Source organism: Gadus chalcogrammus, chromosome 11, assembly GCF_026213295.1.
Source record: "Gadus chalcogrammus isolate NIFS_2021 chromosome 11, NIFS_Gcha_1.0, whole genome shotgun sequence".
In the NCBI taxonomy this organism is placed as follows: domain Eukaryota; kingdom Metazoa; phylum Chordata; class Actinopteri; order Gadiformes; family Gadidae; genus Gadus; species Gadus chalcogrammus.
In genome coordinates, this window is record NC_079422.1 from 19,708,067 (window position 1) to 19,733,265 (window position 25,199).

Sequence of the window (25,199 nt, forward strand, 5' to 3'; positions counted from 1 at the left end):
CGGTGGATCTCCGTGGGATAGCTGGGACACGACAGCAGCTCACCAAGCGACCCCATGCTGGGCACCAAATGTGACGGCCCGCTCCTGCTGCTGCACTTTACAGGACAGAGGACCCGACCAATGGGTGCCCCCGGAGCTGGAGGAGGCCGCTACCCTACCCTACCCGCCCCCCTCCCCAACTTCTGTCCCTCGGAAACCCCCAGAAGACAAGGGCCGCCACCACGACTAGTTCACCGGAGCAATAATACTGATAATGGTCCAACAGGGACGTTTCCCTGTTGTTGGTGCGTTGTCGGTTGAGTGCCAAGAATTGGGTCGAACTTGGCATCGCTGCTTCTCTCCATTCCTTCAAAAATGCATATTTTTCATCAAATTGCATTCATACAGTTTTTTCATGCATCTTTTTTTTGTGTTCAACAGTGAGGCAATTTAAGATGATTATTAATCCATAAACATGAAGAGCTTTTGGTTTTCCAATGTATTTATGCAATTTTGATGAACATACATCAATTGTTTTTATTTATTTGGTTATCCCACGGACAAGAGAAGCTAATACAGTACGATATCTGCACACTTAACTACACCATGGCTACCGACCATGCTATCCACCTTACAGCCACCATCTTGGTTCTAAACGGTAGCTGGACGGGGGGAACTGAATCCTCTCCCCCAGCTACCATTTAGAACCAAGATGGCTGCTGTATCATCCCTATATATCCACCGTGGCCATGGCGAGGTACAGCAGGCCTGCGCTCCACACGGGTGTGTGTGTGTGTGTGTTTGGGGGGGGGGGGGGGGGGGGGGTTCACTGGCACGGCTGCGTGGCCAACCGACCTTCTGCTCCACCCAGGGTGGGGAACTGGGTGGGGGTGGCCAGGTCACCGGCCCCTCTCCTCCTCCCTGACACGGGCTCCGCGGGCGGGTCGCAGGGCGGGATGGCAGGATGTCAGGAGCAGCCCTTTAGACGTGTCAAAAAGCAGGCACAGCTAGAGGAAGCTGTTCATTGAGCATGATATAAAGAGAAGAGAGGGAAGCTCACACAGACACAGACACAGACACACACACACACACACACACACACACACACACACACACACACACACACACACACACACACACACACACACACACAGACACACACACACACACACACACACACACACACACACACACACACACACACACACACACACACACACACACAAAGACACATAGACACACACACACACACACACAGACTGTCTGCCCCCCATAAAACGTGGATATTTATAATAATTCCTCGTGATAACAGGAGCATTCATAAGTGATGATAAAGAGCAGGGAAGCGGCTTGTTAGGTTTTCTTGTGTTGGATAAAGATGAAAATGTCAACACGCCCTATTCTAGTCTTTTTGACCGTTTTTTTGCCATATCACAGCATGAGCCTAATTGAGAATAGTGACAAATCATTTGCCGTGCCATTCGCGGTGACAGAGGGACTTCTGTCGGGGGAAAGTAACAGCCAAGATGTTCTGCTGAAGGACACCAAGCCGTTTTGGAGCACAGCTACTGAATACTGTGGTTATTGTGACTCGAAGAATTGTGTGTGCCATCTTTCATGAACCAAAAGTTAAATAAATAAAATTGTGCGTCATTTGCTGACAAGATAAGACAAACTGCTCCACCACGATGTGGCACTGTGAGTAATCAATCCAGGAACAAAATGGCGGGTTTTCAACATTGAGGTCAGAATTAAAATGTATCCAAAAAGGGTTGAAGAAGGTTGAAATCTGAGCCCCATACTTGCCCCATCAGTCGAGACTGGATCCAAACCCCCTGGTCCCCCTGACTGGCCATGCCCCCTTTAGTGCCCAAAGTACACAAAGAGAGGAGATGTTGGCAGGGTAATCCTCCAGATCCAGAATCACCTCAGGTAGGAGGCTCTGTTACAGCCCCACAACGTTACTGTGTTAAGTGTTCTCTTGTTGGTTGTTTTATCAAGAGGTCCAACCCAAAGAACAAGAGAGTCTGAGGGTTTTAGATACAGTCTGTTATCCACACAATGACCTGAACAAAAACCTCTCCTCCAAATGTTATTGTTGTAATTTCTGTGATGTTTGTTGCCTTGTTTTTACCTGTTATAGGATCAAACACATTCACACTCACACACACGCACACAGACACACAAACACACACACACACACACACACACACACACACACACGCAAACACACTTTGAAATCAGTATTATATCTTAATTATCAAGGTCCTTGAGGGTAAACTTGAGTATAAATCAGGACACATGATTAGGGCCCATAAAAACAAGGGAGGACCTGTGCATGGTTTTCCAAACTCAAAAGTTTTTTAAGTTTACTTGACAAGCATGACAAGCTGTGGATTCCTCGTCAAACTGACAACATGCTCTACTACTGCGGCGTGTGCCAAACACAAAGCTTCCAATAACATCCACTGTTTGTTTTCCCTTCCAGGGCCCACTCGTCTGAGGCACACAGTGTTTATCTGAACGGTGTCAACCTACTACACAACTCTTCCCACTCTAGTCTTTCTCTTTTACATGTAAACCTGCTGCCAATAAGCAGCAGCTGTCTGTCACCGTCTGGCTTTAAAACACTCGGGCGGCGGAAGTGACCAGGACAGTTCAGTGGGTATTTAAGCTAGTACACGCCAATGAAGCACGCAACATTAGCATGCTAATGGGGGGCAGTTTGATATCAATATGCTGGTGTTTGAACTAAGATGGGGGTCGTCTGGGGCTGAATGCATGGCCCGGGACACTGAAACAGATGGGCGGACATCTTGGTTTCTTCTTTGGTTTTGGTGGGATTTTGTTGATTAGTCAGACGAATCCCACAAGCATAAGAAATATGATTGATTAAAATGGTATGCAAACTACCTTATAGCTTTTGTTGCACAGCAAGCCCCCCTGCAATATATATTGTGCAGTGTAGTAAGTAGTCATATATCTGGGGAGAAATTTAGATGTTAAGGGAAATTTCTCATTCTGCCGCTCTGGGTTGTGTTTGAGCTGTTTGTAGCAGAAACCAAACACAATCGTCTAGGACCACATCTATTACACACCCCTTGAATTAGGAATTCAATTAAAAACAAAGTGTACCTTTCCTTTGTGCTATCTTTTTGTGTTTTTCATCATTCCACTGACTAGGCCCACATGGGGATGTTGTGAGGTTTGAAGTACTGTTTGTGTTGTTTTTATCTGATGTGGTTCAGAGAAATTACTAAATGTCAATAATCAATAATCTTTCTGACATCCACTGAAGTATTTGAAGAAACACTTTAAGTAATGTCAAATTCTATTCATTTAGTAAAATTACCTCATTTCAATTTCTTATTGCATGATACTCGATGCAGTTGCATACACAGATCCATATTCATAATATTTTCCTATAGGTCCTACGTCTGATAATACCACTGTACTCGACTACTACCTGTGAGCGCAACACACGAGCACGCGCCCACGCTCGTCCCCGGGGAGAAGGATGAAGTTTGATAATAGGCTGCTATCTCTGCGTCATCGCCGCGGGAGAACACTTGTGAACTCCAGTCTCGAGACGCTCCTCACTGCAGCTCGTCGCTCGCGCTCCGCGGTTCTCTCATTGATCTACCCGCGGCAACATGAGGAGACTCCACCGCCTTCCGTTTGATTCTGGGGCGCATTTTCAATGAAGACGACACGGGTTTATATGTATTAGAATAATATTAATAATTACAGACGCAGAGGAGGAGGATTGTTGGGTGAGTTTGCACATTTTGATATTCTTTAATTGTTGTTAATTGAAACAGTGAAATTAGGCGAGGATGCCTGCGCTGAAATTAGACATTTCCATTTTTTCATATTTTATCATAATTATACGTGGATGGATTTGGGGGAGATCATTATTTGGCGGTGTGTGTTTGTGTCGTTCGGGTTGCCTCCCGTGTGGAAGACGCTCCATGTGTTTGGTTTCTCCCGTCTGTCTCCCATGAGGAACATCTCATCACATCTCAGGCTTCTTCACACGGAAAATTAATCGTCAGATCTTGATCTTTGCATTTGTCATCCCTGAGGGACGCGGAATCACACGCTTAATTCATTCACTCTGCATACATCTATAGAATGGATTCATGTAGGCCAGATTCAATCTTTCAAAATGGCTAAATAGACCTTAATGGCTAAAATAGGACGTAAGCTATGGTAATGTATACAATTTTTTAATATTAAGCTATAATAAGTAATACAGTAATATATATAAGTAAAAAGGTAGGCTTTATCTGTCCAGGAAACATGCACCTTTATGTCCATATTCAGGCAGAACTTGATTATTATAGGCTATAGGCCTATTATTATGGATTATTATTAATCCTTATAATTGCATTAGGTAGGCTTAATTAGCCAGTCTTCTTATATTTCCGTAAACCTTAAATAATTATTTAATGTAGCCATTAGAACGAAAATGAATGCCTATAAAAAAAAGTAAAAGTTTTTTCCGACTTATTTTAATTAATTTATTAACTTTTATTATTATTTTATTTCAGATAAATCCACTATAAACGATTCAAGAAGTTAAAAATGTAAAGGTTCTGTCCACAAAGCAGGAAATTAATGATAGGCCTAAGGCCTATAAGTCTATATTTGTATTAGGCCTATTCGTTACAATTGCCTGTTGTGAATTTTTTTGGGCTAAATATTTATCTTTGCAATATCTTGCAATGCAACAAGGACACTGGATGTTACAAAGTCTGAAGGGACAGCCGCCCATCCAAAATATATCAGAAAATGGAGCTGAAAAATACATTATGGCAATTTCTGTTAAAAAAATATATTTACGAATAAACTATGTGACCTATTGCTTCCTAGAGGCGCCCTTAAAACACAATGTGATTTTTTTTAATATTTCCTCAGAGGCTCTCAAGTGAAGCCTTTGCCCCCCGGGATCCAGACCCTCTTGCCCGCCAGCGAGGCCGGGTGCTGCAGGCAGGATGCTCGGCAGCGAGGCCGAGAGCAGCAGCTTCCACCCCCCCAAAGACGTGGCGGAGGACAGGGACAAATCCCCCGCCTCCGACGACCCCTCCACCGCTCGGTACGCGGAGCACGGACTCCACACAGACAGATATTTCCTAACACCCCCGTCCTCCACAACGGCTAAACTAAGCGCAGAGGAGGCCGCGAACCCCTGCTCCTTCCTCCCCTACACCGGCCAGGCGGGCCCGGTGCCCCCCTATCCCCCGGGCTCCGGGGCTTCCAGGTACTCCTCATCGCTCCACTTCGGCTCCGTCTTGCAGTCCCCTGCGGGGTTCCCCCCGGCCGTGTGCTCCCCGGGGGCGCGCTCCCAGTTCAGCCCTTCGTACCAGTTCGGACAGAGTCCCAACTGTATCTATCCCCCGTATGGCGGACCGGGAGCGCGCCTCAGCCCGATGCCGCTCCACCCCGGGGGGCATGGGGCCCGGGCTCAGGTCTACCTCTGCAACCGGCCCCTGTGGCTCAAGTTCCACCGGCACCAGACCGAGATGATCATCACGAAGCAGGGCAGGTGCGACCTTAGGGGTTTATGACATTTGTTAGTGGGATTTCGTGACTTATTTTTCCACCCTAATTGCTTGACAATAATAATAGTATAACATATATAACGGATTTGATTTCCCACATTGATTGTTTGTTCCTGCTCGTCTCTGCAGACGGATGTTCCCGTTCCTGAGCTTCAACATGGCGGGTCTGAACCTGACAAGGCACTACAACGTGTTCGTGGAGGTCGTGCTGGCGGACCCCAACCACTGGCGCTTCCAGGGCGGGAAGTGGGTCACCTGCGGGAAGGCGGACAACAACATGCAGGGTATGTCACCCGAATAGGCTTCTCAAAGGCCTGGGTCATATTTCAACCTCGTTATTCGGACTCTCTTTTATTTTCAATGTCTTCATTGATTTGATTAATGGATGTGTTATTATTAATTATTATGTTTAATTAATTCATAGTGTACACGTACAGATTACTAAATTAATTAATAAACCGTGTGGTTCATTTGAAAGGTAATAAGGTGTACATCCACCCGGAGTCTCCGAACACAGGGGCCCACTGGATGAGGCAGGAGATCTCGTTTGGGAAACTTAAGGTCACCAACAACAAAGGAATCAATACCAGCACCTCACAGGTAATGTAACGATACCAAAATACAACAATAATAATAGTAACATAATAATAATCACATTATTATTCTAGTAATAATCATGATAATAGCAATAATAACAAAAATATAATAACCAGTAGAAGAGTAGAAGTGGGCCTACTTCACAATATACTCACAATATCTTGTGAAGTTAACAATATATCAAAATGTATTCGGGAGCATGCAGTCCCATATCAAAAGGGTCACAATATGCACAACATATTTTGGCCCTTTGACTGCATGTTCGTTCTTTGGTTCGCAGTCGATGTTGTTTAGTTAAACGCATTAAATGCATTAAATGCCATCCGTTAGAGCTGTGGTAATGGTCGCGTTTGTTTGTCCAGGCCTCAGTTGGGGGCTTTTAGAATATTCAATTAGTGATTCAAGTGGTTAGTGTTGGCATTAATTAGCGTGCACGCGCTTTGTTCCTTAACATAACCTGAGGAACAGCATTGTTCTTTTAAATGATCAAGGCTAGGCTTATGATGCCGCTTATCTTCATCGAAACCTGCTAATATTCAAATACGATAGGCCCTATATGCCATCGTCTACCGGTGCTATTAATAAATAAATAAATAAACGTTTTAAAAAAACATAATAAATAAATAAATATAGACTCCCGGATTTATTTATTTGTCACTCTGGATCTTTTATTATGACCTATTATTTATTCATTTTCACTCGACTCCCTCTGTGAACCATGTGACTCCGTGCAGATGATCGTGCTGCAGTCTCTGCACAAGTACCAGCCCCGGCTACACATCGTGGAGGTGGCTGAGGACGGGGCGGAGGACCCCAACAGCAGCCAGAAGACCCAGACCTTCACCTTCCCGGAGAACCAGTTCATAGCCGTCACTGCCTACCAGAACACAGACGTAAGCACTGCGGGAATGGACCTAAACTTTATTATAACAAGGCGGCCATTATCCATCATCTGCATCATAGACGACTTGATACACGCCTCGCCATCAGTTAAAGATTTCATTTTGTCTCTAACTTATATACCGGTCTATACCCATTATTCATTTTAACGGCAATTATTTTTCTAATATTTCAGTAGTGGTGGGGGAATCTAAAAAAACATCTATTGTTTATGTGTTTTTTCTTTTTAGATTACGCAGCTAAAAATCGACCACAACCCCTTTGCCAAAGGATTCAGGGATAACTACGATTCGTGAGTACCATGATTTATTTGCAATGAATTACATATTTTACATCAGATATCATATATTTTAAAGAATAATGAAACACTGTTCCACCCAACACGACCCCCAACCAATAAACGATGTCAATATATATATATATATATATATATATATATATATATATAGCTGACTACATACATCTACTCCTAGGCTTAATCCATAGAAGACCAATTGGCCAAACCAGAGAACAACCATTTGGACTTCCTGTGCATCCAGGACGTTTGGTGAAATAGCCACGCCCAATTATATCTATATGAAGAAAACTACAAAAATGATCAACAAATCCCCCAAAATAACCTGGTTCCTGAGTGGAAATCAGAGCATGTTTTTAGCCTTCCCATATCAGCACTAGCCTGGTCCTACCGGACTCTCGTACTTCATTTCATTTGCAGAGTCTGGCCTCTCTCTCATTGACAAACGTTAACTCACTTTAAGGCAGGTGTCGGTTGGAGTTTAAAACTATTGGATCTGCCCGGTGCCACTCTGGATCTGCCATTACCAAGCGTTAACGTTTGACTAGAACTCAAACCAGCGCACGACCTCAACGTCAATTGTTCTCAGCCACTCCCTCTGTTCGCTGACTGGACCGGAAAAATTTGGCCGGACAAAATCCCGCGAATATACCGCAAACCCAGACTTAGTACTGAAGGGAAATTAAAATTGAGCGGAAGTACGTGGGCAGGTGGAGCCAGGCTACATCAGCACCACAACCCAACAGAAACACAAACACAACCCAAATAAACCACAACATCCATGTCGTCCTCCCCCCTCCTCACAGGATGTACACGGCCCCCGACGGCGACCGCCTGACGCCCTCCCCCAGCGACTCCCCGTGCCCGCACCAGATCGTTCCGGGGGCCCGCTACGCCATGCAGCCCTTCTTCCAGGACCAGTTCGTCAACAACCTGCCCCCCAACCGTTTCTACGGCGCCGCCGGCGGCGTCGGTTGCCACGGCGGCGGCGGCGAGCGCGCCGTCCCCCAGACCAACGGCTTCCTGTCGGCCTCCCCGCCCGACGACCCCGCCTCCCAGCGCTGGTTCGTGGCCTCCATGCAGCAGGGGGCCCCCAACGGAGGGGCGGCCCCCAACAAGCTGGAGCTGACCCCCTACGAGGGCGAGTACCCGGGGCCCCTGCTACCCTACGGCCTCAAGTCCCTCTCCATGCAGACGTCGGCCCACGCCCTGGGCTACTACCCGGACTCCCCCTTCAGCAGCGTGGGGGCCGGGGGCTGGGGTTCCGGCCGGGGGCCCTACCACCAGAGGAAAGGGCCGGCCCCCGGCCTGCCCTGGTCTCCCAGGCCTAGCCCCACGGCCGCCGCGGGCTTCCCGGAGGACCTGGAGGGGAAGGACAAGACCCTGGCCAGGGAGGGCGCCGGCGAGAGCGGGAGCGGGGGCAGCGGGGGGCTGATCTCAGCATGGACGGACACGCCCACCCCGGGGCTGGCCCCGGACAAGCCCGACGGGGGGTCGTACGCGGCGGGCTGCAAGCGCCGGCGTCTGTCCCTGGAGGGGTCGAGCGCCGAGGGGCACTCGCCCACAGAGGTCAAGTGTGAGGACTTGGGCCCCGCCACGACCGTCCACAGTGGGCCCTACAGCAAGGACGGGCCCCCAAGAGCCCTGCCGGCGTACTATTCCTTTTACACAAGCCCCTGATGGTCCGCACAAAAGAAAGAAGTTGTTTTAAAAAACAACAACATGATTTTTCATAAATTTTTATGATTTTTTGGAATTTTCATGAATATTCATGAATTTTCATGAATTGTACGATTTTTTTTGATGATATGGAAGGATAATTAGAATGTGATTTGAAAGAAAACAGAGTTACGATGTGTGGTGTCGCAAGGTATCTCAGAGAACTACAGACAACAATACTTTAAATGTAAAGATCAAAATGACTCTATCACTATATATTTTTGTTCTGTATTTGCATATTTAAACATTGAAAGACATTTGCTTATTTCCTCTGCTGCTGGCTATATATTTTTTCCTCTTATGTACAGTAAAATATTTGTGATACGGTATTTATCTTGAAGCTTCTTTGTATTACATTTGGCATCCTGTGATGTTTGTAAATAGCTGCATTTAAATGTTCAGAGATTTGTTAATAAAGTGCCAATGTGTTATAAGCAGAACCAGAGTCGGTCCATCTGTGGTGGACGATGCTTCATAAATAGCCTCCCACGACAAACATTATTATGAAACAATAGGGCTGGATAAGACCAGCTAAAAGGGCAGAGGGGGGACCCAAACCACTGAGATTTACGGTCATCCAGGCCGAAGGAATCGACCCTTAACCTCCATCGAGGGTGGCGATGACATCCCAACTCCAACCCTGGTGCTCCATTGGTTGACCGGCGTATCCATGATCCACCTATAGGATAAAGGCTAGAGTGGAGGTCTCGCCTTTCAATGGATTCATTGGTTGATTCCCCTGTGGGTGGGTTATTGTGATAAACATTTAGAGATAATACATGAACCATTGTCTTCTTGTCATTATTATTATCTTCAGTTTCAACTTCATTTTGATGTTGTAAACATTTGCCTGTAAGATAATAATTACACTGTTATCCACAATGAAGCAGTTTTGAGTTCTTATTGGGATTTGCATTGGATAAAAGCATCTTCATGACTTCATGAACCAGCATAACTCGACTGCTCCTCAATAGGTTTTGCACACAAAAGTCGAGTATGTTCTGAGTTGTTCAAGAATTTAGGTTGTACCGTTCAGTTAAACTGTTTGTATTTTTGTAATATGGGCTCATTTCTTTAATTTCCCTGCATCATGGACATATGTTGCAAGACATTTAGGAACCCAATGTAGTTGCGATCCTTGTAAGCCTTTACCCTAAATGGATTACATTTAAATATCATGTATGCCTGCAGTCTATCCTCACCTCCAAATAGTGTCACAACACTCTCTGAGAACAAGGACGAGTCTCGGGACGAAGTGGGAAAACGATGCGTCTAGTCTTTGGCACGTTCTAATTTCAACTAATTCGAACATTATTATTTATTTGTCGATGCAGACCTCTAGCACCCGCTGGTGTTCGTATGGAGAACTTTACTTCACGAACCAAAGCAGATTATAAATCTGATCAGCGTCTGACTGCAAACTTCATGCGCAATGAACCAATGCAACCACCCCAAAGAATGCTAATTTGTTCAACTTTGAAGGCGTACTTAACATTGTTAAAGAGAAATTCACCCCTCTACATGTTCAGCAAGCAGTATTAAACTGATTTAAATGATTTATTCACTGTTATGCACTTAACCAATTTAGTTGTTTTCCCTTGCAATTATGTTGCAACTGTGTGTGTGTGTGTGTGTGTGTGTGTGTGTGTGTGTGTGTGTGTGTGTGTGTGTGTGTGTGTGTGTGTGTGTGTGTGTGTGTGTGTGTGTGTGTGTGTGTGTGTGTGTGTCTGAGCGACAGTATCGGTGAAACGGAGAGGGGACTTATCACAACCATCACCTGACGACAAATAATCGTTGTTTCAGCTTTGACACACTCAGACTGTAATGGAAAATCCATGTCGTTTTCCCATTTCTTATTCTCCCATTTCTTATAAACCCTGTCTTGAACAAAAGAGGGAGGCTGGCTCAGTAATCATCACACTTGACTAAAACCAAAAAGAGGAATGTGAGCTCAGGCGCAAAGACACTCAAAAACCAAAGCTTTGAATAACGAGATGATATCCAGGCTTCAGACATCAGGCAAACCGGTACATGGTGTGAGACTCTGTAGCCAACAAAGCAAACCTGAGTACTTAAATACACACACTGTGACACAATTGAGTCAATAAACACAGGTGCATTAACTTGGAGCTTCTGAAAATAACCGACCGAACAGCGCTCCCTACCGAAAAAATTAAACTGTGACAGTCAGTTGTAAAGAAGCAGAAACGAGAACGTAGCGACCTGTTTTTACGTCTTCTGACCAGTTGGAGGAGAACCTCGGTTCTTTGGTCTGCTGACCAGTTGGAAGAGTAGGCTACCTACATCTGTTATTTAGTCTGGTGACCAGTTGGATGAGAACCTCTGCTTTTTAGTCTGCTGACCGGATAGAGGACATGGATAACCTCTGTTCTCTGGTCTGATGATCAGTTTGAGGAGAACCTCTGTTCTTGAGTCTTCTGACCAGATGGAGAACACGGAGAACCTCTGTTCTTTAGACTTCTGCCATGGAGAACCTCTGGAGGACACAGAGCATGAGGCCGGGAAGCTGTATTATTTACCTCTTATGTGTCCCCTGACCTAGAAGCAGTACCTGATCAAGAAATTGCCATAACAAGACCCAGCAGTGCCCTCGGGAGGAAAATCTCCTATCCAGCAAGTGCCTTTTTCATCAGGAAGAGAATATCCAATCTCAACGTATAACTGCGATTCTGGTGGCTGATGTGGTTTATACGGGCTCTGTCGCCATCTTGTGGTCAAATGTTGCCAGGTCACAATTTAGAAACGAGCTCACGTTGCGTGATTTATCCCACATTTAACTCAATGCTGACTATTTTACTCAATGGACCAGTCATTCTGGCTGTCAGTGGATTTATGAAATGAGAGCACGCACGCACGCACGCACTCTCACACGCACACGCACACGCACACACACACACACACACACACACACACACACACACACACACACACACACACACACACACACACACACACACACACACACACACACACACAGGTTTTAAGTTTTCAAGCAAGGAACACTTGACTCGAATTGTTTACTTGAATCGTTTGAAATGAGAAACAGCCTACATGTTATTCCATTTTTTATTAAGGTTAAGTTATTTGTAGTATTTTTGGACATTTTATGTGATTTAGTGTAGTCCAAATCACAGAGACGCTTAACCCGTTTCCCAGGCATTCTCATATCACGAAGGAATATCTGGAATGAGATGCTCCAATTGAACGTTATTGGCGAGAGAGGGCGGGACTTTCACTTTGATGGGTTTAGAGGAGGGACTTTCGGCAGAGTTATATCCGTTTCCTTTACATGTTTCGGATATTTCTTTGCCAAATCACTCATCAAAAAAATATTTTTTCATTCTTCTTGTCATCGTTGTTGTCTTTAATCGTTCAAAGTGGTATTGTTCTTGCTGCGGGGACTGTTTACCGGCGTACACATCTCATAGGAAGCAGCGAACTAGACGTTGTGCGGTGGTAGACTCGGATAACGCCACAACTCATGACCCTCCCCCAGCCTACAGAGTTGACAGGAAGGGGCATCATCATCACAGCGCCCAGCACGTAATTTATGGGAAAGCATTGCCTCCCCTAACAAGAAAGGAAACACACATTGTTGTGGTAACCAACGGCCAAAAACAACCCAAATAACGCTAGCCGGACACACAACCCTCGTAAGTAAACTTTTGATAGTTCAATCTGCTAAGTCGCCTAGCCTTTGTAGCTTCGCCATGATCGAGATCATCACACGCATCGGGCGCTAGCCGACGCAGATGTCGTGGTGTTTGTTTTTCGAAATGTGCTTAAAAAAAATAACACTCAACCATGAACTTGTTGGCAGCATCAAAACTGCCTGTTTTAAAGCGATCCGCGTCCAGTTCGTTGTTTGACAGGTCTCACAGGGGCTAGTTAAGGCTAGCCCGGAGCGCTAGCATGCTGGTCTGACTCAACACGTTGGGATATGAGATCAGGACAACACTCTGGACGACAGGACTTTATACTACTTTATCCCAGCGGATCATGAGTCGCACCGTTATGGGTTCACACCCAAATTGTTTGTGGGTTCATATACTGATGGTTCCCTCTCCCCCCTTCGTCAGTGTGCGCCACCGCCAGACTTTGGCTTGTTTAGAGTGTGTTGTTTGTTTACTAAGTGGTGAACAATGTGCTCTGAATCAGGCATCGCAGTTTGGTGAACTACTTCTGTTAAATGTCTGCTGTCTTGTAGTTGGGCAGCCCTGAGAAGTTGTATGGGAGTCACTGGACGCATGAGTTTGATTTTGTCGCTCCTTGTGTGTTAGAGTTGAAGAATAATAGGGCTTGATTATCTGTACAACCTACTTTGAAATATGCAAGTGATGCACTTTATTAAGAAACATACGTTACCTCCAAAATTGTAGCTTGGTACTTGTATCGTTTTCATATCAGTTTGTTTGTTTGAGGAGGAGTTCTGAAACTAACTTTGGCCACAATCGACCATGCAGAGATTCACTTTCTGTTTTACTGCGTAAACAAGTCCAGACATTTACAGGACTGGTTTCTCGATTTAATTTATTCAGGTTCATTGTACTTTGTAACCTGATCCATCCTTGGTGTAACTTTCAGTTAATGAATGTACACACATACTGACATTGATTCAACAATGGGGATGAAGTTGTTCTTTCAAAAACAACAACACTTGCATCCTTAATAGCCTGTAGTGTACTGTAGATCACAGAAAAAAAGCTCAGTCTGAGCCCTCTGTGGCTCATACAGTCTTGACATATGGTCCTACTGTAGGCCATGTGTTGACTCTCTGCATGTCGTTTCTGTGTAATTCCGGTAATGCCTCTCGTACCAGCGAGCAATGGGCCCTCGTCGGAGCGGGCGGCTCTGGCAGGGAGCTACGGAAAGCTCCCGGGTGCGCCGGAGGAAGCATTGTCCCTCTCGCTGCGTGGCTTCAGTTCGTTACAACATTGAGTCACTTGACGAACGGCAGAAAAAACACAAGGAGAAGGTTGTTGCGCTGACACTGGGACTCATTAGTGTCGAGGGAATGACGAGACAAAGACGTTGTTTTTACTTTTAACCAAAGAGGCATTTCCTTGTTTTTAAGAGGACATTTTTAAGCTGTCACGGGATTCGAGGATTTGTTTGTTGAAGGGTGTCGATGATTACCCAGGTGGTTTGACCTTGAAGGTCAGGATCTTTTCGGCGAGCCTCCCAGATAAGCTAGCCCTTTTTTAATGTTTACCTGAAGGATAACTGCTGGACTTCTTCTATTTTTTTTCTTTTTGATTCTACCAACTGCCACTTAAAGCGTACAAATCCTCTCTCTCTCTCCCCTCTTTTCCTCAGGAACACACACACTATGTCGATCCCTCGCCCACGGGGACCTTGAAGTCGACCCGTTGACGCTTTTATTTTTTAGAGTCCGGGGGACCTTTTTTAATTTTTTTCCCGTGGCGGGGGGACGATGGGGAACACGGCCACCAAGTTCCGCAAGGCGCTGGTCAACGGCGACGAGCTGCTGTCCTGCCAGCTGTACGAGGGCAACCCCCAGTTCAAGGAGGCGATGGACCCCAACACCAGCTACGGAGAACCCTACCAGCACAACACGGCGCTGCACTACGCAGCACGCCACGCCATGACGCGCCTGCTCAGGTGAGGGGGTACAGTTTGCATGTGTGTCCATTTAAATTATTATGAAATTCATTCAAAAGTCTGTGGTCATCGTTTAATTTGATTTATTTTGGCCCCTCATTGCTTATCTCGGCCCCTCATTGATTAATTTGGCCCCTCATTGATCATTTGCATCATCCCATTTTCCCCAAGTGTTTTTTATTCCCGTATTGATTTAGCTTGTTATGTTCATCCGTCATTCATCGAATAGCTTTACCATTTTCCTAGCCCTCTGTCTCCTTACAGTAACACAAGGACCTAGTTGCTGTTAGTCAAAATAAATACAACAAAATCCGTTCACGATATACACTCGCATACGTCCGTGTACGTTCCATCTGGCGCTCCGGCACGTTGCCATCTGCTAGCATCGCTGAGGAATGCACGGCGCTGGGACGGAACAGGAAGGTGTTCCAAGAGCTTCCAGTTCCTACACACACACACACACACACACACACACACACACACACACACACACACACACACACACACACACACACACACACACACACACACACACACACACACACACACACACACACACACACACACACACACACACACACACACACACACACACACACCCTCCCTCCCTCCCTCCCTCCCTCCCTCCTCGGTTGTACTCTTGTTTACCCCACTCCTTCCTCTTCCCTCTGGTGGTCTGCTTGCGATCGTTCCAATTCCTGCACTAAATGTTGGTTAAGGCAGAATTAACTTTGGGAGGTAGAGTGGCATGGAAACCGACTGGACCACCGAGGAGGTTGATCGATGGCCTACTGGAAGTTGGTGTTCTGGGTTTCCAATAAGCTGCGGGCCCTCACGGGTCAGGCAGCTTGTCAATAGGCCCTCGAGCCGACCGGTATATTAGAATCCACCAATACAATCAGCACTCTTAAGTTCAACATTTGAGTAAACAAAAGGATGGAAGAGCGGTACCTGATGACTTGAGTACTTGATACAACATTGGGAATATGGAGTTGCTGTCGTCTATACAGTTTTATGCTGAACAGTTGCCAGGCATGCCTCTATCATGAGGACTAAATGGCCTGTAAAGCCAATAGTGCCGACTGTCAATTCCACTCTGAAGGTCCTTTTATGTTAAACAAGATTGCTTTGTTGCCATTTCTTTCCCAAGTCAATAAAATGATGACAAATGACAAATCATGGATCGAAAAAGCAGCTTTATTTTTTATTCATTTCAAGTTCCATTATTTTGTTTAGGGCTTTAGCCTGCGAATTAATAAGTTTAACCTATCACAATCGGGTATCTTTGTCAGTCACCATGGTAACTGTCCATGTTGTACGACATAACGGAGGTAACCACCTGATCACGTTTCTCAACACACATCCCTCCAACTGCGTCCATAGTTGTAAACTAAATACATAGCCTAGCTGTTATATGTATTGATTACGCACCTCCATAGCTGTCCAAACTCCAAACAGACAAACAATTCCTTGTTTTTTTCCGCTTATCACATCGTTTACTTGCATCTGAGGCATGTGATCCAAAAGGACCTTGAGACATTAGGGCGGGGATGGGCAACTTTTATGATAAAAAGGGCCACAATTCTTCATCACCATCAGAGGGCCATGTGACTGTGCACTTCAACTAGACGTAAACTGAGAGAAGCTACACATTTTTGAATTTGTTGGATATGATTTCCTGTATTCTGGTGCATTTTGGGGATGGCCACTACCTACAAAATCTTCCAGATTCATAACCTATTTATGGTATGTTGATTGAAACAACATGCATTCATTTCATGTTTTCCATGCTCAAACAGCCACATGATTCGTAAGTATTTTGCAAAGGGCTCACATACATCATCGTTCAATGATGTCACAAAACTGAAACACAGTGGCCCAACATTAAGTTCAACAACTCAATGAACTCAAACCCAACAAGAATGATATTCACTTCAGAGCAGTTGTAGTAGTTGTAGTGGCTACTTAGTGGAAATCTTTCATGACTGATATCGCTTCTAAGCAAACTAGACACATGGGTTTGCCTTTGATTTCTATGAACAGATACTCTGCTCTTCTTCTTTCTTAACCAAGTTTTCTGTAACTCGATTTATTTTTTATTAAATAAAAATTATGTGCGGGCCTGACTGAGTGCGGATACGGGCCGTCTGCGGCCCGCGAGCCGCCAGTTGCCAATCCCTGCCTTAGGTAGTGTGTCAAAAACCATAAGCAAAGCCAGGCCTGTACTCCCCCCATTGACCCGCCCCCTACCCTCCACCTCACCCCCCCCTCCACAGGTCCTTCATCTTCAGCAAGGACGGCAACCCCAACAAGCGCAACGTCCACAACGAGACGGCCCTGCACCTGCTGTGCATGGGGCCCCACATCCTGGGCGGCGAGGGGCCCCTGCACCCCCGCATCACGCGGCCGTACGAGGACGAGCGCCGGCGCGCCGACTGCCTGCAGGTCATCCTGGCGTGGACCGGCGCCAAGCTGGACCAGGGCGAGTACGAGAGCGCCGACATCAACGCCACGGACAACCGCAAGAACACCTGCCTGCACTACGCCGCCGCCTCGGGCCTGAAGACCTGCGTGGAGGTGAGGCCCGTGTGGGGGGGGGGGTTAAACACGCTGGCCCAACCGTTGGCCGTCTGGAACGTTTTTGCGGGAACAAAGCTTTTTTTCGTGGGAAGCTGGAACGGCGCGGACGGCGTCTGGTCCGATTTCATCATGCAATCAGCGTTGGTGTGAGGCTCCAGGCCTCTGATTGGTTGCGTGCCTGCTCGCACACAACCAGCGAATCAGCGCGGTGTGTCGGAGGGTCCGGACTACCCCAATGCAGCCTCTCTGCCGAACGGGTAAGACGAGAGGCAAGGGAGCTGTTGGATAAAGGCAGTTGGTCATTGGTTCGAGTCTGCCCGGTGTGTCCGGAGGTGAGGCCTGTGTGGAGCTGGAGGTAAGGCCTGTCAGGAGGTAGTAAGGCCTGTGTGTGGAGTTGAAGCCTCCTGTGTGGAGGTAAGGCCTGTGTGAGGGTGAGGCCTCAGTCATGAAGGCCTGCATGGAGGTAAGCCTGTGCGGCCGGGGGGGGGCAGCGGGCCAGGAAGTTCTCCGGAGAAGGACAAAAAAGAGGCTGCTTGTGTTTGCTGGCCGAGGCTGTTTTGAATGGGACTTGGCCTCCGGTCAGGTGTGTCCCGGTTTGTTTAATGTCAAGGCAGAACAATGTGTAACTCTCCCCCAGGGTGACGGTGAAGCCAAGCTCTCCCGGTGGAGCACCTTTGTTTGAGATCCAAAGGAGTCGATGCGTTTTTATGGGTCGCTGGGAGACCGGGACGCTGCAAACGGCGTCATAAATGTGTTTGAATGTACGCCACGGTTATTTTATTGGCGATAAACTGAATTTGTCTGAAACCATAATTCCAGATTGATGGCGATATCGGGTTTCATGAATGCCAACGGAAGTGGTGGGCGTCTAAAAGTTCTTCATGTGATGTCAAGTTTGACAACTGTGAACCGGAGATAAACCAGAGCATTTAGCATCAACCTTTGAAATATTATATTTATAAAAAATAAGTAAAAAAAAAACAATACATATATATTCTTTTAATTATTTATTCGTTATTATTATTCTATAGATATATTTTTAGATTTTTCTAAATGAATATAATTATATATCTTTTACCCTGTCATTCCTCCTTCCTCCCACCCCCTTGCCCTGGGCAGTACCTGGTGCAGCGGGAGGCTGACCTGTTTGCGGAGAACGAGAGGCGGGAGACCCCGTGCGACTGTGCGGAGCAGCACCGCCACACGGAGCTGGCCCTCAGCCTGGAGTCCCAGATGGTCTTCTCCCAGGCCCCCGAGGCCGAGGGCATCGACGCCGAGTACGCCGCGCTGGACCACCGAGAGGTACGGACCAGCCCCTCTCCGATGCTTTTAAAGAAAGAGTCTTTACTATCGTTCAGAGTTTGTGAGGCTTAAAGCCATGCAAAATGAATATTTGTTGGGGTTAATGAATGGCCTTCCTCTTCCACTTTGAGTAAAGCGTTTCCCAATGGAAATCTGAATACTGTTTGGAGCTCTTAAAGCAAGGGAATGTAATTTGGAGAAATCAGCAAGAGTTAGCAGTCTCAGCCCCCCCCCCCCCCCCGTAGCCACTCTCTCCAACACATGACTGAGCCTGATGGCATTCGCAATATGCCTGCCTAGCCTTAAAGAAGATTCGGTTGATGCGCAATGAGTACACGGGCAGAGGGAATGCAGGTAAATGGACTGCATTTATAATAACACTTTTCTAACCAGTGGCCACCCAAAGCACTATACAACATTCAACCATTCACACATCAACGGGGGAGTCAACCATGCAGGGCGACAGCCAGCTCGTCGGAAGCAGTCAGGGTGAGGTGTCTTTCCCCGAGGCACCTCGAGGCTCGGCTAGGAGGAGCCAGGGATCGAACTAGCAACCTTCAGGTTACAAGTTGACCCGCTCTACCTCCGGAACCACTGCCACCCCAATAGGAAGGTGGACAGGTAGGTAGGTGGGTAGCTAGACAGACAGAAAGACATTTAGGTAGACAGTCAGACAGACACAGGAAGGTAGGTAGGCAGTTAATCTTATATGGAAAACAACAAAGACTGGGCAAATTAGGTTATTCAAGAGCTTGTTGAGGAGTAATGCAATATCTTGACGAAACCAAATCTCCCCCAGAGTGACCCGTGGCAAACTGAGTAACCGTGACAACTGGATCTACAATAAACAAAAACAAAACAGCAAAACCATGTGTGACTGCCCGGAGGTGATCAGTAAGGATTTCAATGACTTGAGTGGGATGCTGAGTAGAAGATTATGGTATGAGTGACTCAGACGGGATGGTGAAATCCTGGAAAAGGGTGAAACGGATGCACACACGCATGCACACACTCGCGAAGAGATGCACACACTCGCAGATGGATACACAAACTCGCAGAGAGAGATACACACTCGCAGAGAGACACACACTCGCAGAGAGAGACAAACACGCACAGAGAGACACACAGACAAACAGAGTTAAAGTAACTTTGAACCCTAACATTGGCTTGAAACCTGCCCTTTTCTGACTAGCTGCATACCAATCAGGTCAGACTTAGACAAGGTCTTCCCAAAATCGAAACCAAAAGAGGATCTTCATATTACCCTGTAAACACCTTCTAGTATGCCGAAGACACCTACCAACAAACCGTGTGGTATCGGGGTTAAACTGAATCAGAACGTTAAGCACTTAAAAATGTTTTGAAGAACTTAAGAGTCAATCAGGAACCTGAGTCTATGCAGCGCCCAACCCAAGTGTTCGACAACGGACCAAGACAATTTTACATCTCTCGTACAGGAACAGGCCTCGACATAGAGATATGTCAGTCTGATATACAGAGTGAGGTTGCGGTTTATATTGGCCCTCATCTTGAGAGACCAGGGGAGATTTAACAAATTTATACAGACTGCAGTTTGCTTAACTACCACACAACCTTAGGTTTCCTTGCCATTGGGCTTGTGCAGGGTCTGTTTTTGTCGTCGTGTTACATCTACTCGATGGCTTACTGGGGTATAAGTCTTTATTTGTGTGAGAAAGTCCCCTTTGGCTGGAGGAAGTCATTGTTAAACATAATATTGTTTCTGGGAACCGAGCTGTCTGCTATGAAATGACTTCTTGCTAGGGTTTAAACTCTCTTGGGCTTTTACTCCTTCGCTAAAGTCAATTGTTTCTGAGTGTTATATAAATATGATTATATCAATATGGAAATCGATGGAGGGGAGATAAACACTTTATTTGGCCTGCGAGTGCATCTCCGTGTTTGATGTGGAGCCCATGTGAAATTCGGGAAAAGTTATTGACTGGGTGAAATGTTTCAGGAAGGGAGTAGTTAGGGAAGGAGGATGGCACAGCATCCATTTTATTTATGATGCAGTCGAGATGCATGAATATGTTTAAGATTAATATGGTGGTGGGTCTGTGCGGATGGCCTGACGTGACCTTCTCCTGCGAGCATGGCTTTTTGAGATTGGAAATGTGAACACAGTGTTGAGCTCTGAGAATCTGAGTCGGAATGAGGTTTCACCTTACACGTCCAGCCCACATTCATTAAGTGTTATGGCTTCTCTACTAATTACATCCAATCTGTGAATGATTCCCTCCTGTGTTTAGCCAAAAGGTTTGGCCCTGCAAAGCAAACAACATACCGAATGTTTGCTAATAAGCTTATGCATAAGCTGGGATCTCATTACATTGTTGTGCACTCATTGGGATATTTTTTATAATGGTTCTATGTTGGAAGGTCAAGTCATTCTTGACATGTAATCTATTGGGCCAGAGAGGAGTAGTGGGACAGCTGACCCCTGCTGTACTGCAGCGGTGCTGGCCACACACAAAGCAACACACTTACAGATTAGCAGTGTTTACTCTGGCAGCTCCTGTTGCTCCCATCATTATCACCAGCAGGCTGTTGTCTCACTTGGTCTCTACGCTGGCCCTGGTGTCAGTCAGGTGGGTCGGGGCCTCAGCAAGCAATCATCTCGCATCATACTCCCTAAGCAACACTTTCACTGTGTTCTCTCCCCCCTCTCCTTCCCTCTCCGTCACCCTCTCCTCTGTCCCTCTATCCCACTTCCCTCTCTCCCTTCGCCCCCCTTTCCTCCCCCTCTCCCCTCTCTCCATCTCCCTCTCCCTCTTTCCCTCCTCTCCCCCCTCTCTATCTCCCTCCCTCCCCCCTCTCCCTCTCCCTCCCATCCTCCTCCCCCTCTCCCTACCGCCCCTCTTCATCCTCTCCCCCTCTCCATCCCCCCCTCTCCCCCCTCCTCCTTTGTCTCCCTCTCCTCCCCTTTCCCTCCTCTCTCCCCCTCTCCGTCTCCTTCCCCCTCCTCTCTCCCCTTTCCCTTCCCATCCTCTTTCCCCCTCTCCCTCCTTCTCCCTCTCCCCTTTCCCTCCTCTCCCCTTTCTTCATCTCTCCCCTTTCTTCATCTCCCCCCTTTCCCTCCTCTCCCCCCTTTCCCTCCTCTCCCCCCTTTCCCTCCTCTCCCCCCTCCCTCCTTCCCCCTCTCCCCTTTCCCTCCTCTCCATCTCCCTCCTTTCCCTCCTCTCCTCCCCCCTCTCCCTCTCCCTCCTTCCCCTTCTCCCCTTTCCCTCCTCTCCTCTCCCTCCTTCCCCTTCTCCCCTTTCCCTCCTCTCCTCTCCATCTCCCTCCTTTCCCTCCTCTCCTCTCCCTCCTTCCCCTTCTCCCCTTTCCCTCCTCTCCACTCTCTTCATCTCCCTCATCTCCCTCCTTTCCCTCCTCCCTCCTTCCCCCTCTCCCCTATCCCTCCTCTCCTTTCTCTTTTATCTCTCTCCTTTCCCCCCTCTCCCTCCTTTCCCTTCTCCCCTTTCCCTCCTCTCCCCTCTCTCCCTCCCCCCTCCCTCCCCCCCCTCCCCAGCTCTATGAGGGCCTGCAGCCTCAGGACCTGCGGCGACTGAAGGACATGCTGATTGTGGAGACGGCAGACATGCTGCAGGCCCCCCTGTTCACCGCCGAGGCCCTGCTCCGAGCCCACGGTACACACACACACACACACACACACACACACACACACACACACACACACACACACACACACACACACACACACACACACACACACACACACACACACACACACACACACTTTATTAAAGGGGTCTCGGGGGGGATTTTGCCCCATACCTAATTTGAATTGCTCACGAAATTGTGCTGACCGTGGCTTTAAAAGGCCGAAATACAGAGGTCATTCAATATCAGTGGGTTGGTGATACAACACAGACGAAATAAGGTAATTCACAACGGTTGATAAATTGTCCTGGAAATTCGCCAAAATGCCCCCAAAAAACGTATATTAGGTAGTAGAAAATTGACTTTTAATGCTTGCCGCCACGGGCTCAAGCGTTGGTTCATAGGCGTGTGTTTCAGGGTAATTCGTGTGCGTCGGTCCCAGAGGGTTTCATGCCCGGTCTAAAGTGCTGAATACTGATCTGTGGTCATAACATTTGATGGGCTGCACGATTTCTTGCGGCGGCAGAGATGACATTGCTTAATCAGATTGTACTTGAGCACAGAGAGGAAAACTTTTCAGTGAAAAACATGACTTTTATATCTTGGGCTGCAACGATTCGAGCTAACCCACTCAATACATTGATCTGTAGATCGACAGGAAAATACGTTAGATCTCATTTAGCTAATCTATTAATCATTTTAAAAGTAATTTTTTACAGTACAAATAACAAAAGTATTCTGCTTAAGGTTGCAGTTCAAGGTTAATTATAAAGGGAATAGTTACGTTTTTCTTGGCTGCTTTTCAGATAAGGCCAGCCCATTTAAGACATCACTTTGGACTCTGGTTACTTGTAATTGCGTTTGCTATTAATTCTGACGATGATGACTCATCTAAATAATAAATTATTCATTGAAAAAGTATTAGTGGGATTAGTTGTAGCAATAGTCACACCTAGGGCTGCTACTAAGTTTTATTTTTGATTAAGTTCAGGGCCACACTAGGCTGGCTAAATGTAGAATGCTGGCCTGCCGTTCAAACATGGTCCCTCAAAATGTACGTTCCCGAAAAGCGACGGTTAAAATTTGTTGGCGAAAGAAAAGGATGGAAGAAAAGTAACATGAGGAGCAGAGTTTCTTATTTAGTGGCTGTTGAGTGTGGTTATGACCTCGGGGGTGAATGTCTTTAAGTACTCTGTGATAAAGTTCTGGGGATTGCTTTTTCTTTTTTTTTCTTCTTTTTTTGTGAGGGTTCAGTGAGCAATAAACACTTTCTAACATGCGGTCCTGACTCGGACCGCACCGCAGTTCCAGCCGGACGATAACCCTCCGATTTCCGACAGCTCCCTTGTGTTTTGGTTCTCGGTGCCTTGCCCAATGGCACCGCGGCGGCCCACGTTGACGGTGACTCAAGCCTATTGATCACACTCTGTAGGCCCCCTGGAACAACCACCGCCTGCCTCTTAATTTCTCCCTGCGGATACTTCACTCATCACTCATTACACGCCAGGGATTACACCCTCAGTCTCTCACACCGGTTGCCCTGTTTTAATATGCGCTAAACCGGCTACAATTATGCAAATAACGTCCTCCACGCAAATGTAAAATCAAGCAACATAAAGGGAGAGACACTGTGTGGAATTCAAATGAGGTGTGGAGGTGGCGTTGAGAATGTATGGTGAACCAACGGCCTTGGATTTTTGGAATACTTAATTTTTCAGTATTTCTGTTGAGCGTGTTTGGCTGTGTGCTACACATGATGGGAGCTCCTGGGAGCAGAGAGTGGACCCGCTGACCCCAGAGATGCTATATTTAACCCGCCTCTCTTGTGGGAGGTCAGTACGTACAGTGCACCAGACATCTGGCTAAGGATGTTCACCCTCCTTTTTATTTTCGTCCTTACACATGTCCAGGAAGTGAGCTACTTGGACTCTTTGATAATTGCTCAGACGTAATTACAATTTTGTCCGCGGTACAATCAGGACACCCTCTTATTTGGCCTCCTTTTGCACAGCTGTGGCTGCTTTTAGATTTTTGTATAAAAGCTTTTAATTCATGTTTGCATGACAGTCTAATTCAGTCTTCCTCAAGGCAAGATCATTGAATTTTCTAAATGTTTGTACCGTAGTCAAAGTTCCAAACAAGATAATTCAGTGTTCAAATATATCCTGAGGCGTTATTTTGACCTCATTGCAGTCGTAACTATTTGATTTTTCTAATGACTATTATAACCAACATTTGATGATTACAGGTAAGATGTCTGGCTGAGTTTCCCCAACATGTTTTTTCACTTTTATGATGGACTCTTATGCTTTTTCAATCGATTCATGCGTAGGAGATAATTATTTTTCTTTGAAGACCTGGACTCTGTCATTGGTTACCGTTTAGGAGTAGTGTAAATGGTGCTGAAAAACCTGAGTATATGTTCTATAAACATGGAGTATTTATAATTCCCTATTTATATGAAGTAACATTGTGAGAGAGTAAGAGACAGACAGAGGGACACGCACACGCACACACACACTTTATTCAAGGGGACTTGCCCCTGAAAAACATTTGAATTGATATTGTGATGACCGTGGCTTTTAAAGGCCAAAATACTGAGGTCATTGAATATCGGTGATACAACTCAGACGAAATAAGGTAATTCACAGCGTTTGATAAATTGTCCGGGGAAATCGCCAAAATGCCCCCAAAAAACGTATATCACGTACTAGAAAATTGTATTTTTAATGCTTGCCGCCACGTGCTCAAGCGTTCGTTCATACACGTGTCAGGGTAATTTGTGTGGGTCGATCCCAGAGGCTTTCCTACACACACACACACACACACACACACACACACACACACACACACACACACACACACACACACACACACACACACACACACACACACACACACACACACACACACACACACACACACACACACACACACACACACACACACACACACACACACACCACCTGAACAAACTCGTCCTCTCACTGGTCCAT

The 25,199-nt window shown here is 46.5% G+C and overlaps 2 protein-coding genes across 4 annotated transcripts in view; both read left to right on the forward strand.

The window, feature by feature from the left end:
- Positions 1–4,976: 4,976 nt before the first annotated feature.
- Positions 4,977–9,015, forward strand: LOC130392219 (eomesodermin-like). Its single transcript, XM_056602679.1, has 6 exons — positions 4,977–5,527; positions 5,673–5,827; positions 6,022–6,143; positions 6,875–7,033; positions 7,271–7,332; positions 8,142–9,015. The coding sequence occupies exons 1-6, from the start codon at positions 4,977–4,979 to the stop codon at positions 9,013–9,015; spliced, it is 1,923 nt and encodes a 640-aa protein (XP_056458654.1).
- Positions 9,016–12,387: 3,372 nt separating this feature from the next.
- The window catches only part of LOC130392217 (ankyrin repeat and IBR domain-containing protein 1-like), a 44,853-nt gene continuing 32,041 nt past the window's right edge, over positions 12,388–25,199 (forward strand). For 2 of the 3 annotated variants that reach the window (XR_008896988.1, XM_056602674.1), the window contains exons 1-5: positions 12,389–12,728; positions 14,392–14,697; positions 16,974–17,274; positions 18,397–18,579; positions 22,112–22,229. Coding sequence is in view for 2 of the 3 variants with exons in the window: in XM_056602674.1 (XP_056458649.1) it covers positions 14,510–14,697; positions 16,974–17,274; positions 18,397–18,579; positions 22,112–22,229 (790 nt within the window). In the remaining variant the exon portion in view is untranslated. Of the gene's footprint in view, positions 12,729–14,391; positions 14,698–16,973; positions 17,275–18,396; positions 18,580–22,111; positions 22,230–25,199 lie in introns of all 3 variants that reach the window. The other variant, XM_056602675.1, reaches the window with a different exon arrangement.